Source organism: Drosophila kikkawai, chromosome 2R, assembly GCF_030179895.1.
Source record: "Drosophila kikkawai strain 14028-0561.14 chromosome 2R, DkikHiC1v2, whole genome shotgun sequence".
Lineage (NCBI taxonomy): Eukaryota > Metazoa > Arthropoda > Insecta > Diptera > Drosophilidae > Drosophila > Drosophila kikkawai.
The window spans coordinates 21143375-21157376 of NC_091729.1; the positions used below are offsets into that span (position 1 = coordinate 21143375).

The window sequence follows — 14002 nt, forward strand, 5'->3', positions numbered from 1 at the left end:
TTATTTTGTTATGCATGCAACGTTCTGCAATAAATTCCACTTAAACAAATTGTCATTAAACTAGCCATTAATCAAACAATAAACAATTCTAGTCGGCATTGATGTGATATTAATTGAAACATTGCGGCTCTATAAATGTCTTTGAACATCAGGAGACTTTACGAATTAATTAACTGCAGATTTAGTAGCTTGAACCATAAAATATTGAATAATTCAACAATTATTGTTGATATCTTCTGAAACTTAAAGGAAATAAAAAAGCTTACCTAAAATAACTAAAAAAAAAACTAATAATTAAAAGCTTTAAAAAAATCAATAAACTTTATAATACAATTCAAAAGAATAACCACAAATTCACAGTTTAGGGTTTTAATACCTTCATTTCTTCTAAAACCCCAACATAAACCCCATCAAAAACATTCGAATAAAACTCAAAGACTTACTTAAATTTACCAACAAACAATGCATTAACTAAAGCAATATTTAAATAACTTTTAACCCTTAAAAAAATAAAGCAAAAATTATTCGTTGTACTTAGAAGTTGGATGTTTTGATTTCTCACTTGTGGCGCATTATCTTGGTTTTTTATACCCTTGCAGGGTATTATAATTTCAGTCAGAAGATTGCAACGCAGTGAAGGAGACGTATCCGACCCTATAAAGTATATATATTCTTAATCAACATCAACAGCCGAGTCGATCTAGCCATGTCCGTCTGTCCGTCTGTCCGTCCGTCTGTCCGTCTGTCCGTCTGTCCGTTTCTACGCAAACTAGTCCCTCAGTTTTAAAGCTATCTGAATGAAACTTTGTATATAGTCTTCTATATACTCTCACTGCTATATATGTCGGAACGGGCCGGATCGGACGACTATATCATATAGCTGCCATACAAATGTTCGATAAATTTTTAGAAAAAAAATTATAACTTGGCTGTTTTTCTAAATTATTACATCATTTTTAAGATATGGTCATTTTATATTATTCCAGAATTTTGGTAAAAATTTTATGAAAATCGGACTACTATATCTTATAGCTGTCATAGGATCGATCGGGAAATTAATCGAAAAAAAAAATATAACTTCGTTGTTTTTCATCATATTTGAATCTAATTTTAGATATAAGCTTCTGGTATTATTTCAGAATTTTGGTATAAATTTTATGAAAATCGGACGACTATATCTTATAGCTGTCATAGGAACGATAGGGAAAGTAATAGAAAAAATTATAACTTCGTTGTTTTTCAACGTATTTTCATCTACTTTGAGACATGAGCTTTTAGTATTATTTCAAAATTTTGGTAACAATATTATGAAAATCGGACAATTATATCATATAGCTGCCATAGAAGCGATCCGTAGATGTAGAGAAAATGTAAAGCTGGGAATGTATAATTGTAACTGTCAAACTGTAAACATAATAAGTATAGGTAAAATGTTATGAAACTCTGTTTAGTGTCTGTTTTCGGCATTATAATTTATAATATAAATATGAAAACCAATCTGCAAGGGTATACAAACTTCGGCGTGCCGAAGTTAGCTTCCTTTCTTGTTTTTCTATATATTTATTTTCGCAACCGTGTTGAATGTTCCAATATTGTACGACCCATAGAGTATAGAGTGTACCGTGTACCGTGTCTCTCGAATCGCAGATATATATTTATATATACACATTGGCAACCAATCCGATTCCAGTTACAGTTACCAAAACGCAGCTCCACAGGGTGGAGTTCGATTTTCGAGTTTAATTGTTTTCGATTTGAAAATTTTACAGAGGTAGTACAAAACGGCAAATCCATGAATCCAAGTTTCAGCGAAGATTCAGTTGCTGAAACCACTTGCTTAAAAAATATTAAAAATTCAGACGGTAAGTCTACAAGGTCCTCTCCCCCAGGTCCTACAATACGAATATCCAATATCAGATTACTATATCTCACACTATATTGTATTTGAGTGTTGTGGTTGTGTCAATGTTGTGAATCCAATGCATCCCAGAGATAAGATTGATTGAACTTTGAATTGATGTTGTTTGTTGGTTGGTTGCCTAACACGACTCCTCCCCCCTCGAGATCCCGCCCCCGGGCTCCTTCCCCCTATAATCCAGACACTTGTCTTGACTTAACACACTCAGCCAGCCAGCAGCAGCCGTCAACACTGGCCAATATTAGCAGCCAGCTCAGCGCCAGTGCCGGCTCCTTGGCCCAGTTTCCAGACGATCAGCCCTCGAAGGACTGTGTCATAGAGGTGGAGGAACCGGCTGGATCCGGGGATCAAGGAGCCGAGGAGCAGGCCAAGCCTAGCAACCGGCACCTGACCATACCGGTGGTGCTCTACGGTTTCCTTGCCGGCAATTTCTTGGGCTCTACGTTTTCGCTGCGTTCGCCAAGAGTGGCCCCGGCCAACGATCAGGACTTGGAGGATGCAGCCCAAGGTCAGCAGGATACGTGCCAGCGAAGCAACACCCTGCCGCTGCCCGTCACCAAGGCGAGTCCGGGCAGCAGTCCGGGCCACGCGCGAAACCGCTTCTTTGCGGCGGCAACGCACTTCCTGGAAACTGGATTCTCGCAGCCCACCGAAGCGGCAAGTGCGTGTGTGGAGAGTATCGCCAGGAGTAGCGCCCAGTCCAACGCCTGTGCTAGGTTAAATGCATGAAGACCTCCACAATTCCTCTTCCCATAAGTAGTAGAGTGTCCCTCTCTTCCCAGCAGAAGCTTGATTTGTAGTCGTAGTAGGTAATCGGTGCCACTTGAATCTCCACCTGACTATCCATATCCGCATCCTCATCCGGATCCCATCCATCCATCCATCACACAGCGACACCTCACGCCACAACGCTTGCTTCAGTAACTCCAGGCTGAAGGATGGTGATTATGATCCTTTGGCCTTGCATTTACCCAACTAACTAACTAAGGCTCTCTCTATCTATATATCTATATCTACATCTATAACTATATATCTACGTCTATATATCTCTCGTTGACATATTAATGATAATCCATGTGTATTTACTAATTGTTCCATATGTGTGTGTAACGGTAATTTTGTATGTGTTGTTGTATATTTGCGTTGACGTTGACTTGATTAACCATATCCAAACCAAAAAATAAAAACCAAACCAAAAAATAACCAACAAGCGAAGCTAGCAACCAAAACCTAACGCACAAGTCAATCTCTCTGATTCACAAATTGCCCGCAGATGAGGATGAGGAGCCGCGCTGCACGCAGCTAACCAATCGGCACAAGACGGCCATTAGATTTATACGTAAGGTGAGTCTGGGTTTTGCTTTTGGGAATTCTCTTAAATTATTTGGGATTTAAAATTGAAAATCTTGGAAATTGTTCTGCTTTTGCAGCTCAAGTACTTTGTGGCGCGAAGGAAATTCAAGGAGGCCTTGAAGCCCTACGACGTCAAGGATGTCATGGAGCAATATGCGGCCGGTGAGTTCGAGTCATAAATTATATTTAAAGTTCATTTAATAAAATTAATTAATTAATTAATAAATAAAAATAAATTGTCAAAAAATCATAAATAATTGTTATCCTTTTTATATTTAATTTTTATTAATATATAAAATACCATTATATTTCAGGACACGTTGACTTGTTAGGTCGCGTTAAAATGCTACATTTGCGGTAAGAACTTTAACAAAATAAAATCTAAAAATAAATAAAATAAAATGTTATACTATTTTAAATTAATTTATCTACAGCCTGGATCAAATCCTAGGCAAACAAGGGTCCAAGGCTAAGGATGTGTATGCATCTAAAATAAGCTTAGCCTCCCGCGTGGTTAAAGTCGAGCGGCAGGTGAGATCTTTGTTAAAAAAATCAAATTTCAAAATATATATATCTTCATTATATCCTTAATATAGGTCGCTGATATCGAAGAGAAACTGGACGTGCTAATCAAGGCGTACATGGAGGATCGTGATAGATTCCTGGCTCTTCCGCTGCCAGCCAAGCCCAAAATACATTCCATTAGTCCTAACCACAAGCCCCTGCATCATGCCCACAACCTGGCCATGATCGATGTGTGGAAACGCACTGCGGCCCTTAGTGTGCATCCGGAGCAGGTGACCACAGCAGCCATTAGCACTCCGCTGCTGAATCCCACCTCGGTGACCGATGGCACCGAGCTGCGATCCTTGACAGCCACACAAACGGCCACAACGACAACCGATGCGATTGCCACACAAACCCCAATGCCGCCGCACATGCAGCATACAGCGACCAATACAAAGGTAATTAATTACAAATATTTAAATATTTTATAAAAATATATGTTTAAGTTATATAATTACAATTCACAGTCTTCCGTGCTTAACTCATATCAGCTGGGGTCTGACAAGCAGCAGCACAATGATGTTTTTATGACTGAATTAGAGAATAGAACCAAAAAACGTGTTACGTTAAGGTGACTACAGCTTGTAATTAAATATATACAATATAAACAATATATATTCCCTATTAAAAAGCCTACAAAGATCCACATCGGAGCCGTATAGCAAGCAGGAGCAACGCATCAACATACCCGATGAGGGAGCCGAGTCCCTAGACAGCAGTGCAAAGCCTACGCCGCCAGATAGTTCAAGTAATTTAATTTGATTATACTTTCAATCGAAAACTAACACCTCATCATTTACTTATTAACTTTATTTGATTTTCTTGATTTTAATAAAAAGCATGTGTACCTGTTTTTCCTGATTTTTTATTTAGATTTATTTTTTCTGTTAAGATTGAATGATTAAAAAACATTGAATAACTCTTTTGGCTTCATTGGGATTCTAGAACATAAATTTTTTAACACATTCATCAGACATTATGTGAGTGTCATTTGTTGTCGAACATAAAAACTTGTGTTTCACTTAACAAATAGATTAACAAAAACGTTAAAATAATCTTTCATTTAGTTATACTAATCGATGAGTACGAGGACTTCGAGGAGGAGGATCTGAACTGTGAAGGCGAAATGGAACATTTCCCCTCCTGGGAGATCGACAGTGATATTGGTGTGGATGTGGACGTGGATGCGGATGCCGATGGTGACTGTGATGAGTCCACTGAGGACACAGCCCTGCTGCAGTGTGCCACGCGCACAGCCATTGTTATAACACCAATTAGCCCAGTAAGTCCAAGCTTATATTATATTTTAATTATAAATCTAATCATTTCATTTACAGGTAAGCTCCGCACACAATCTTCAGCAGTTAAATGACCAAACCACAACGCTTAATAAATCAAATTTGCTTCCGCCAGACTCTGGCTAGTTAATTGCAATTGAAGTTTAGCCTAAAACGTAGCTATTATTATTATCATTAGAATATAGTATTATATGTACTATGGAATGCATATTAATGTCATTTTCGGACATCATTTGTGTTCAAATTATGGAGTAGCAAAAAAAAACAAAACACAAAAATGGAAATTCAAATCAAATAAATCTGCTTTAGCAAAGAAAGGCTTTACCTTAATGTTTAGTATTCAAATTGGGATCCTCAATAAATTCTTCCTCCTCTTCCTCCACCAACTCCTCCTCATCCTCGCCGTCTCCAATTTCTACAAACTCAATATTGCTATCATCATCGATGTTATAGCAGGGCTTCTTGGATGTGGATGGCCCATCGCTATCCTCTTCTTCCTCCTCCTCCTCCTGTAGAAAAATACTGCCTTCGTGCACTTTCCGCACATGAACATTCAGCTGGGAACTGCTGACAAAGGTGCGCCCGCAGCCTTCCTCGAAGTAGTCACGGCACACGTACTTGGAGCCATGAGCCCGCTGAATGTGCGTAGTCAGGCCCTGACGACGTCCGAATCTCTTGTTGCACACTTTGCACTCAAAGGCAAAACGCTTGTAGTGCTGACCCAGGACATGAACCGACAAGGACTTCTTGTTCCTTGTGGTAAAACTGCATTGCTCGCAGCTGTACAACTGGCCATGGAGCTGGAAGAGCATGAAAATGTGTAAGAATGGTTAGGAATGTCAGAAAATCTCTATATTATATAAAGGAAAATATCTATAAATCTATACTATATAGATTTTTGAGGCTAAAGACGATAATAATACTTGAATAAAGTCATTTATATTTACCTTTTGATGAGCCTCCATTTCGCTTTTATGATAGAAACCCTTTTCGCAAACACCGCAGGCATAGCGTTTCTTGTTTGAATGCACAACATTAACATGAGTGTCGTAATTTCGACGATTTTTGACAATCTTAAAGCACTGCGGACACTCGATGGGCTCATGCCAGTAGGCATGGTGCTTGTCCAAAGCATCCTGGCTTTTATAAGAGGCATTGCACAAGGAACAGGAGACGTTGTCTGGGAGATAAAAAGAAAACGAATTAACTTGAAAGAGAAAGGTAGGAAAGTAAGGCCGTTAAACACACCATTATTATGACTCCTAGCCACATGAACAGACAAGGACATCTTTGAGCGGCACTCCTTTAAGCAAAACTGGCAAATCCAATCCTTAGCAGACTTTGAGGCCTTCTCCGTCTGCTTGTCCGACGATTCATGAGTGCGTCGCTTGTGCGTGTACAACGAGTTCCAGTTCACATAGGCCTCCGTGCAGTCCTGCTGATCGCACATGTAGAAGACACAAATTTCTAGCTTACGATGCGTTGAATCCGATCGCAATTTCTGATAGTTGCGCAGGTGATGGCGGTACAGTTTCATGTGGGGAAAATCCTTGCCACACGGCTGGCACCAAAACAACCCATTCTTATGGATTCCCGACTGGCGATGTGCCTGCAAATCGGACTTTTGCTTAAAGTACGAGGAACAGTATTCACAGACATAGGCATCGCGTAGCATCTCCGTGTATATCTTGGCCTTAAAACAGGGCGAATTCTTGGTTTCTGCATGTTCAGCCATTTTTTCTTGGCTATCGTTTAGCAGGCCGCAATTGTGGCAAACGTGCAGATCTCTCTCGATAATCAGATGCTTCTTCATGTGAATGCTGTAGGTGGCCTCGCTACCAAACTCGCGGGAACAGAGCTCGCAGCTAATTATGCTGCCATGCATAGAGCGCTGAAAATTTAAAAGTTTCCATGAGATACAGTTCTAGTTAAGTTATATGGTTTCTATATAGTCCTACCATGTGTCCATTTAGGCGACTTCGTGACTCAAATACTGCCAGGCATTCGCCGCAGGAATAAGTAGTGCTGCTCACATTAGCATGCGACTTATTGTGCTCCATGAACACCCCAGGATCCCGAAAAGTGCGATCGCAACTATAAAAATTTTAAAATAAATATTAAATAAATCAATTTGGATTATTTTGAAGGTATAAAAGCACTTACAGGTCGCAAAATAAAGTGCCCACAGGCTCATGGGAGTAGTTCAAGTGCTGAAACAGCTCATCAATGTTGGTGCTGGCATAATCACAGACAAAGCAGGCACGAGGCCTATGCTTCTCCAAATGGAATTGATTGTGAAAGTTAAAACTGAAAGAAAAATAAACTTTATCTATAATATTTCAAGTAGTCAAGATTAAGAGGGAAACCTACCGCTTCCAGGAGGGAAATTCCTGAGCACACATTTCACAAAATAAGCGAACACCGCGCTTCTTTTTAATCATATGAGCACAAGAGTGTTTGTTGTAATGCAAAATGTTTGAAAAAGTCATTTTGCACTCCGGACAACTGCCATAAATGGGTATTCTAGACAAAAGAAATCATTTTTAGTAATTATAAAAACAAATTCCCTATGATTGTAGGCACTCACTCAGCTACGGGTGCATGTAAGACAACCAAATGCATGGCCAGAAATTTGCTGCCCTTCAACTCCTTGCTGCAGCCATCAATGGGACACTTGTAGACATTGCCTCGAGATTTATGCGACTTTAGTGTGTGACTCAAAAGGCTCTCAAAGTTAGGAAACTTCTGGGAACAGTGTTTGCAAGCCGTGGTCCATTCAAAGGTTAGCTTTTCAAAGCTGGTCTTTACCACCGTGGACAAGTACTCGGCAATGTCAGCAATGTCATCCTCTACAAAAAAAAAAAGAGTTGCAATAAATAATAGTTTAGTTTAAGGTGATTCTTTACATACTTTCTTTGATCATAACAAAGTCAAAGAGCACCACATGACTCTCCTCGGTTTCGCCCTCGCTTTGGCTCTCCTCCGCTTGAACTTGTTCCTTAGCTGAAGATCGAGCCTTGACTTCGACCTTTACCTTCTTTACAGCTGGCTCCAGGATATCTATAATAAAATGTTGGATTAAGAATATTCTTGAAACTTTTTCAGTGTAAAACCTACCCTCATGCTCGTATATGTAAATGTCTTCATCTAGACTAGGTTGCCGCGCAGCTTTCTTGTTCAACAAGACAATTTTCCTTTGGGCTTGCGGCTCCTCTGGAATGGGAGCAGCTTCAATTGCTTCTACTTCCTCACAAAATGACTCAACTTCGTCTGCCACTTCCTCGCTAATGGCCTCGTCTTCATCGAGGAGGTTTTGTATCAGTACACTAATATGCTCCTGATCTGCATCCTTTGGCTTGGCGGGCGATGCTTCCTTTTCGGGTTTCACCGTCTCCTTGGCTCTTTCCGACGATTTAGATGGAACAGGCACTACCGGAGGTGGCTGAACTCTCTTACTGATCCGTGCACTTGGTTCCCTTAAGGGAGGAGGAGGAGCAGCCTTTTCCTTCTTGGGAGCGGCAGCAGCCTGCGCAGGCTTAACTTCAGGCTCGACTGAATCCAGGATGACAACAGGACTGGGATCCTTGAGCCTAGCCCTCGCCGCATCCTGTTGCCGGTGCAGTTCATCGATATCAAACAGCCGGATGAGTGTGTTGACGCACACCTCGCACAGGAGCTGACGCTGGAGCGGATCGGGCGCCACATCCAGCTGGAAATGCTTGGCCAGCAGCGTTTGGAGGCCCAGCTCCCTGCCAAACTCATCGAAGATCTCCTGGTACTGGTATTTCGTATTGAAAACAGTACAATGCAGGCAGCTATTTGTGTTTTTCTGGTTTTCCGACATCTTAATCTTTGTCCGTCAGCACAATTGTGGCGTTAGGGTATTTTCTGTTTTTCGGTATATTTCAGGGCACATACCTTTTGCTTATACCAAAAATCTGGTATTTTACAACACTTAACAAAAAAACGTTATTTTTAATATTCTTGGATATTTAAATATTAGCAAAGAAAATGATTGCTCAATTATTAAATATATTTCTATAGAAATTAGTAAGAATTACCAAGTATCAGAAACCTCAATGAAACAAGAAAACCTTTTAAGATTTATATAGTAAAGTAATTCCAAAACTTTTCCCACACACATTACAAATTACCAGTAACAGAAAATCATATTATTTCACTTTAATAGATAAAATAAATAACGTAAAATTTGTTTTAAATCGCACATTAAATTAAGCTTTATTAAGAGCTATTTTCTTTGCAAGCAATTAAAAATGTAGTTCCACAGACAAAGTGCTCAGTAAATCATCTACATTAACACTAGTTAACAAAGTGCTTTAAAGATATATATGCTTGTAAATTCAGCATGCGCCAACACTCCTTGAATCCTCTTATCCTTGTAGTATTTCAATCAGTATTCATTCCATTAGTGCAATATTTTTTCTGTAATATTTTCCATTAATATTCCGAGAATCCTAACTATTGACTCGCTTTAGCAAGGCAAAATAGCTGTATGAACAGTTGACAATCTGAAACGAAACAAATTACATAAAATATATTACCAAATATAAATATAAATAAATAATGAAAATATATATTAAAACCCTACAGAGCCAAAGGCCTCCAGGCTGAAGGTGAAGGTGGGATTAAAGGTGCGCAATTGCAGCGGTGAATTGAAGCGTTGCATCATGAGCAGGATCATCCGGCGGTTCTCTCGGTTCCATCCCGTCCACTGGGACCTGTAGATGGCGTTGCAGAGTTTGGAACTGTGCAAAGTCACCTCGTTGGAGGCAAAACAAATGATAAAAATCTGCCACAGCATCACCAGTTGATAAATACATATTTTGGCCATTTGAATGGCTTCACCGTTGGCCACGGACATGGTGGAGAGGCCAAAAAGATTCGAGACCAGGACGAGAATAGAGCACATGAGCTGTACGGAACCTGGCACTTGGATGAAGAGCTCTACCAACTTTTTGTACTCCACGATGCTGTTGTAATAGTCAGCACATTCGCGCAGCTCTTTAGAGATCCTCGCGTTCTCCTCGGAGTTAGCAGCTGAACCCAACTTCTCCAGTCGCAATTCCAGCATCTGGAGCTGCAGCTTTAGAAAGGTAAGCAAAGAAAAAGCCACCGAATCATAGGTAATGTTCAGGACACAAGTGGGCAGCAGGCAGATCGATTGGAAGAGATACTGCAGCCCGTAGCAAATCCTTCCCTGGATGTTGCACACCTCGTACATGCTCAGCGGAAGCTCCTCATAGCTTGCAAAGCATGGAACCAGAAGGATCAATGAAGCCGTAAACAAGGATGAGATGCCGTAGAAGTTCCTCATGAGAACCACCACCACTCTGGCCGATTCCATAATTTCTCTCTCCTGCTCGGTTTTGGTGGCAAATTCATCTTCAAGTGCATAAGCTTGGTCATGCAGGACATTTCGGTGGCGAACATAAAGAACACCTTAAGGATCTCCCGCACATCGGAAATAATGCTCAAAAGCTTCAGGGCAAACAGCAGCAGCATGATGCAGAGGCAAACCAGGATGAAGCCAAATCGTATGACTTGGAAATTACGCTCCTGTCTAGTGGCCCCATTGGGAAGTTTCCAAACTCCCAGGATCTGAAAGTACCACATTTGATACTTGTAAAAGTGCTCCGTTGTCCTTAGATGCTGATCCATGTTGGCGATTTCACTGACTTTGACTTTGACCGAAACTACCCACGACCAGAGCCTTATATAGCCCGCGAATTTCCACACATTTCCACCAACTAATGAGGCTCATTATGGAAATTGGCAACACTGAAAAGAAAAGTTAAGGACTTCACCTACCGAGGCGAATAAATGCAGGTCAAAGCCAAGACTGGGATTTAAGGTCCTTATACGCAGACTTGAGTGCAAACGTTGCATGAACATCAACAGGATTCGTCGGTTAGGGCGGTTCCAGTCCATCCAACTGGTCTTGTACAGCTCGTGGGGTAGCTCCATGCTGCGATTAGTGACTTCGCTAAGGGGATCATTATTACACTTTTTAAATTTAGATTAAATAACTCCCCTACTCACCCCGCAAAGTAGCACAAGATGAAAATCTGCATTAGCATGCAAGCCTGATAGGGCATCATTTTAAATAAGGCGGTCTTATCTTCGGAGAGCTACAGGAAAGAGGATGTACGGGTATTGTTTTTTAATATTAAATTAGGCTTTTAAGGACTCACCAAGGCTATGGCATAAAAGTTGGCTGTAAGAACCAGCACAGAACAGAAGATTTGAACCGAAATCGGTTTGCAAAGCAAAAGCTCAACGGTTTCGGTCAACTCCACAATGGTCGAGTGATAACGGATGCACTGCTTCAGCTGCTTCTCCACGGTTTTTTCACCTCTACCCAGATCGTTTCCAATATTATTCAAACGAACTGCCAAAATGTCCAGCTGACCTTTGATAAAGATGAACAAGGAGGAGCACAGGGAATCAAAGGCAATGTTCGTAACGCAGCAGATGGACAGAGCCAGGCACTGGTAGCAGTAGAGACACCAGTAGCCCGCAGAGCCAGGATGGTCACTAAAGGGATTGAATGTGCTCAGCGGAAGTTCTGTCCAATCCAACAACAATTGCATCACAAGGAGCATGGTCAAGGCATTGAAGGACAAGGATCCATAGTAGTTTCGCTGCTTGCGAGTCGTTTCACAGGCGGCCTTGAAGATCATCTCTTCTTTTGGATCCCTCGGTTGGAAATCCTCATCATCCAACCGCTTGAAGAGCTCCTCCAGAGCCACATTGTTGACTTTAACGCTGATCAGCTTGGTGGTGTGCCCCGCACTGGTGGCCAGCACAAAGATGGCCTTGACCACTTCGTTCATGTCGCGCAGGTTGCCAACCACGTGAAGGACTAGGATGAAGTCGAACAGCAGCACCCAGAAGCCCATAACGTGCACATAGTTGACCTGGTGGAAGATTCTCCACCAGCGTTCCTTCTGCGGCCACAGCGAGAAGATGTTCAGGAAGGCCTTCTGGCCCCTGTAAAAGATTTCCACTTGTTTTGCCATTTCAATTGAGTTTAAGGTTTTCTGATTTGAGAGAAGCCTTTTTATGGCTCTTTTAGAAGCATTTAAAATGTCATTAGGAGCGTCCTAATCGGTTAGCTAATTGTTCTGGCGTGCATTTCACTGGGAAATAATTGAAAGGTTTTAGAGAAATTTCAAATTAAAATAATCAAAGTAAGAAAAGTGTGATAAAATGTAATGGAACTTAACATAAATATCAAATATAAATATCATAAATTCAAGCTCATTCTTCCTTTTATTGCTAATTTCATTTCCAGCTAATAAAACACCTTTTGGCATCCATTCTCATTTAATAAAACCTTTTTTCCTACAGTGTATGCCCTCTTAGACAACGAATTTTCACATTTTCAGCTTAAGTGCGTCCGTTAAATAAAAATATTAAATTATTCAAACGGCGATTATTACGCAGGCCAGTTGGGCAAAGAGTCCTTTCTAAAATATGCATAAAGGGGGTGGCATCATTATTCAGAATGGAAACTGCTTGGGATCGCAGCAGAAGGTAAATCCATCGTATGGGTTATTCGGGAGACTCAAGGGGCAGTTTACTTGTTTGCACACATCCAGGCATTGTGGCCTTTCATTTTCGAAATTATTATTGTAGGTAAGGAAGACGTAAAGTCCATTGCCATTGTCATCACGCACCACCTTGTATGTCCACTCCGGCACTGGGATCTTGGAGCCGGCCAGGAAGGCCGCCTGATAGGCACCATGGACATCGCGTAATGCCAGGATGCCAATACCCCCGGACTTGACACGGAAATAGCTCGATGGCGGCACCTGACTGCGAACCCAGCGTTCGATTTTCTCCCAGTTGCCATCGTTAATCGACTTGAATTGTGGCACCACATTCAAATAGCGAAAGGTGCTGCCCATTTGATCTACGAACAGAAAGTCCGCCGAAGCCACCAAATGACCTCGGTTGATTATCAAAGCCACAACATTTGGCAAATAGGTCTGGCCATCGCCATAGATGGACTTGAAGGCAAAGTATATGTTGGACTTTAAGTAGGCTGAAGCCTCCAGGGGACTGAACATTTGATCAGCCACAAATTCCACAAATGGTCTTCTGGGGACTGTTGGGGGTTTTAGGAATAATTAAAGATAAATAAGAGATAATCCTTATAAACCTCAAGGCTAACTTACAGAAAGTCTTGTAATAGACATCGCTTTGCGAGTACAAAACCCTTCCAAGTCGTGCATCGAAACAGGTGCGATACAGCTCCAAGTTGCGTCCCTGAATCGTATAACCCACGGAATACAAGCTTCCTGGACAATCATTATCCCGAATCAGCATCAACATTGGCTGCATCGGATTGCCACATCGCATGGGCAACGGATTGGAGAACTGTCCATTGTCCAGACACTGAGTCTCCACCATATCCGAGGGATTGCAATACATCTTTAGAGTGACTCCGGTTGGTACGGTTTCCCTGCGCTGCAATTGTATGGAGCCACTGGCATCGCAATAGGTGAATATGCGATTTGTTTGCTCCACCATATACTGAGCTATGCGACAATCGCCCTGCACTTGCCAAACTGTTCCTAAGATCGGGCAACTCGATTACAAATTTGTTGAATTAAAATTTAATAAAGCTTACCGAAAGTGCAAAAAAGAAGCAGGATGATGTGGAAACCATCCATTTTTGGTTAACTTTTAAATTTTGAAAATATTTCTAATAGAGAAACGAATGGGAATGAAGGCTTACATTATACTAACATTTTTAGGGAGTCCCCGAATAATATTTTATAATTTTAAAATAAAAAAAAACTCAGTAGTCTGACCTAATTAATTTCAACAAAAAAAATCG

General features: G+C 41.0%; 5 protein-coding genes across 15 annotated transcripts in view; 1 reads left to right on the plus strand and 4 right to left on the minus strand.

Moving 5' to 3' along the window:
* The window catches only part of KCNQ (KCNQ potassium channel), a 43345-nt gene extending 37879 nt beyond the window's left edge, over positions 1-5466 (plus strand). For 4 of the 11 annotated variants that reach the window (XM_070284572.1, XM_070284569.1, XM_070284568.1 and 1 more), the window contains 10 exons: positions 1770-1862; positions 3192-3262; positions 3349-3433; positions 3586-3628; positions 3706-3802; positions 3868-4236; positions 4306-4409; positions 4471-4586; positions 4906-5120; positions 5176-5466. In XM_070284572.1, the coding sequence (XP_070140673.1) occupies positions 1770-1862; positions 3192-3262; positions 3349-3433; positions 3586-3628; positions 3706-3802; positions 3868-4236; positions 4306-4409; positions 4471-4586; positions 4906-5120; positions 5176-5262 (1280 nt within the window). In that variant the 3' untranslated portion in view covers positions 5263-5466. Of the gene's footprint in view, positions 1-1769; positions 1863-2126; positions 2580-3134; positions 3263-3348; positions 3434-3585; positions 3629-3705; positions 3803-3867; positions 4237-4305; positions 4410-4470; positions 4587-4711; positions 4759-4905; positions 5121-5175 lie in introns of those variants that run through there. The other 7 variants (XM_070284570.1, XM_017181654.2, XM_070284571.1 and 4 more) reach the window with 5 other exon arrangements.
* On the minus strand, positions 5169-9006 carry LOC108085138 (zinc finger protein 761). Its single transcript, XM_017181647.2, has 10 exons — positions 8254-9006; positions 8047-8196; positions 7724-7985; positions 7507-7659; positions 7300-7443; positions 7095-7230; positions 6385-7027; positions 6084-6316; positions 5462-5936; positions 5169-5284 (listed from the first exon to the last, which is right to left on the minus strand). Exons 1-9 carry the CDS (start codon positions 8978-8980, stop codon positions 5463-5465), a joined length of 2922 nt encoding a protein of 973 aa, XP_017037136.1. The 5' UTR covers positions 8981-9006; the 3' UTR covers positions 5169-5284; position 5462.
* Positions 9007-9428: 422 nt separating this feature from the next.
* On the minus strand, positions 9429-10815 carry LOC108085085 (odorant receptor 46a-like). Its single transcript, XM_017181554.3, is given in 3 exon segments — positions 9429-9665; positions 9746-10539; positions 10542-10815. Coding segments are annotated over 3 exon segments (1122 nt in total). The 3' UTR covers positions 9429-9611.
* Positions 10816-10868: 53 nt separating this feature from the next.
* Positions 10869-12290, minus strand: LOC108085084 (odorant receptor 46a-like). Its single transcript, XM_017181553.2, has 4 exons — positions 11349-12290; positions 11197-11285; positions 10966-11140; positions 10869-10904 (listed from the first exon to the last, which is right to left on the minus strand). The coding sequence occupies exons 1-4, from the start codon at positions 12174-12176 to the stop codon at positions 10869-10871; spliced, it is 1128 nt and encodes a 375-aa protein (XP_017037042.2). The 5' UTR covers positions 12177-12290.
* Positions 12291-12462: 172 nt separating this feature from the next.
* Positions 12463-13946, minus strand: LOC108085103 (uncharacterized). The gene is made up of 3 exons (XM_017181575.3): positions 13793-13946; positions 13338-13736; positions 12463-13267 (listed from the first exon to the last, which is right to left on the minus strand). The coding sequence occupies exons 1-3, from the start codon at positions 13833-13835 to the stop codon at positions 12660-12662; spliced, it is 1050 nt and encodes a 349-aa protein (XP_017037064.1). The 5' UTR covers positions 13836-13946; the 3' UTR covers positions 12463-12659.
* Between the last annotated feature and the right edge of the window lie 56 nt (positions 13947-14002).

Bases quoted from the DNA above. Each gene is read 5' to 3' on its own strand.
- LOC108085103 (XM_017181575.3), bottom strand. From the start codon at position 13,835: ATGGATGGTTTCCACATCATCCTGCTTCTTTTTTGCACTTTCG. The intron at 13,737-13,792 runs GTAAGCTTTATT...GCCCGATCTTAG, and splicing joins GCTTCTTTTTTGCACTTTCG to GAACAGTTTGGCAAGTGCAG. The intron at 13,268-13,337 runs GTAAGTTAGCCT...AACCCCCAACAG, and splicing joins TGTCTATTACAAGACTTTCT to TCCCCAGAAGACCATTTGTG.
- LOC108085138 (XM_017181647.2), bottom strand. From the start codon at position 8,980: ATGTCGGAAAACCAGAAAAACACAAATAGCTGCCTGCATTGTACTGTT. The intron at 8,197-8,253 runs GTAGGTTTTACA...ATTTTATTATAG, and splicing joins TTACATATACGAGCATGAGG to ATATCCTGGAGCCAGCTGTA. The intron at 7,660-7,723 runs GTGAGTGCCTAC...TCTTTTGTCTAG, and splicing joins TTACATGCACCCGTAGCTGA to AATACCCATTTATGGCAGTT.
- LOC108085084 (XM_017181553.2), bottom strand. From the start codon at position 12,176: ATGGCAAAACAAGTGGAAATCTTTTACAGGGGCCAGAAGGCCTTCCTG. The intron at 11,286-11,348 runs GTGAGTCCTTAA...TCTTTCCTGTAG, and splicing joins ACTTTTATGCCATAGCCTTG to CTCTCCGAAGATAAGACCGC. The intron at 11,141-11,196 runs GTGAGTAGGGGA...TGATCCCCTTAG, and splicing joins ATCTTGTGCTACTTTGCGGG to CGAAGTCACTAATCGCAGCA.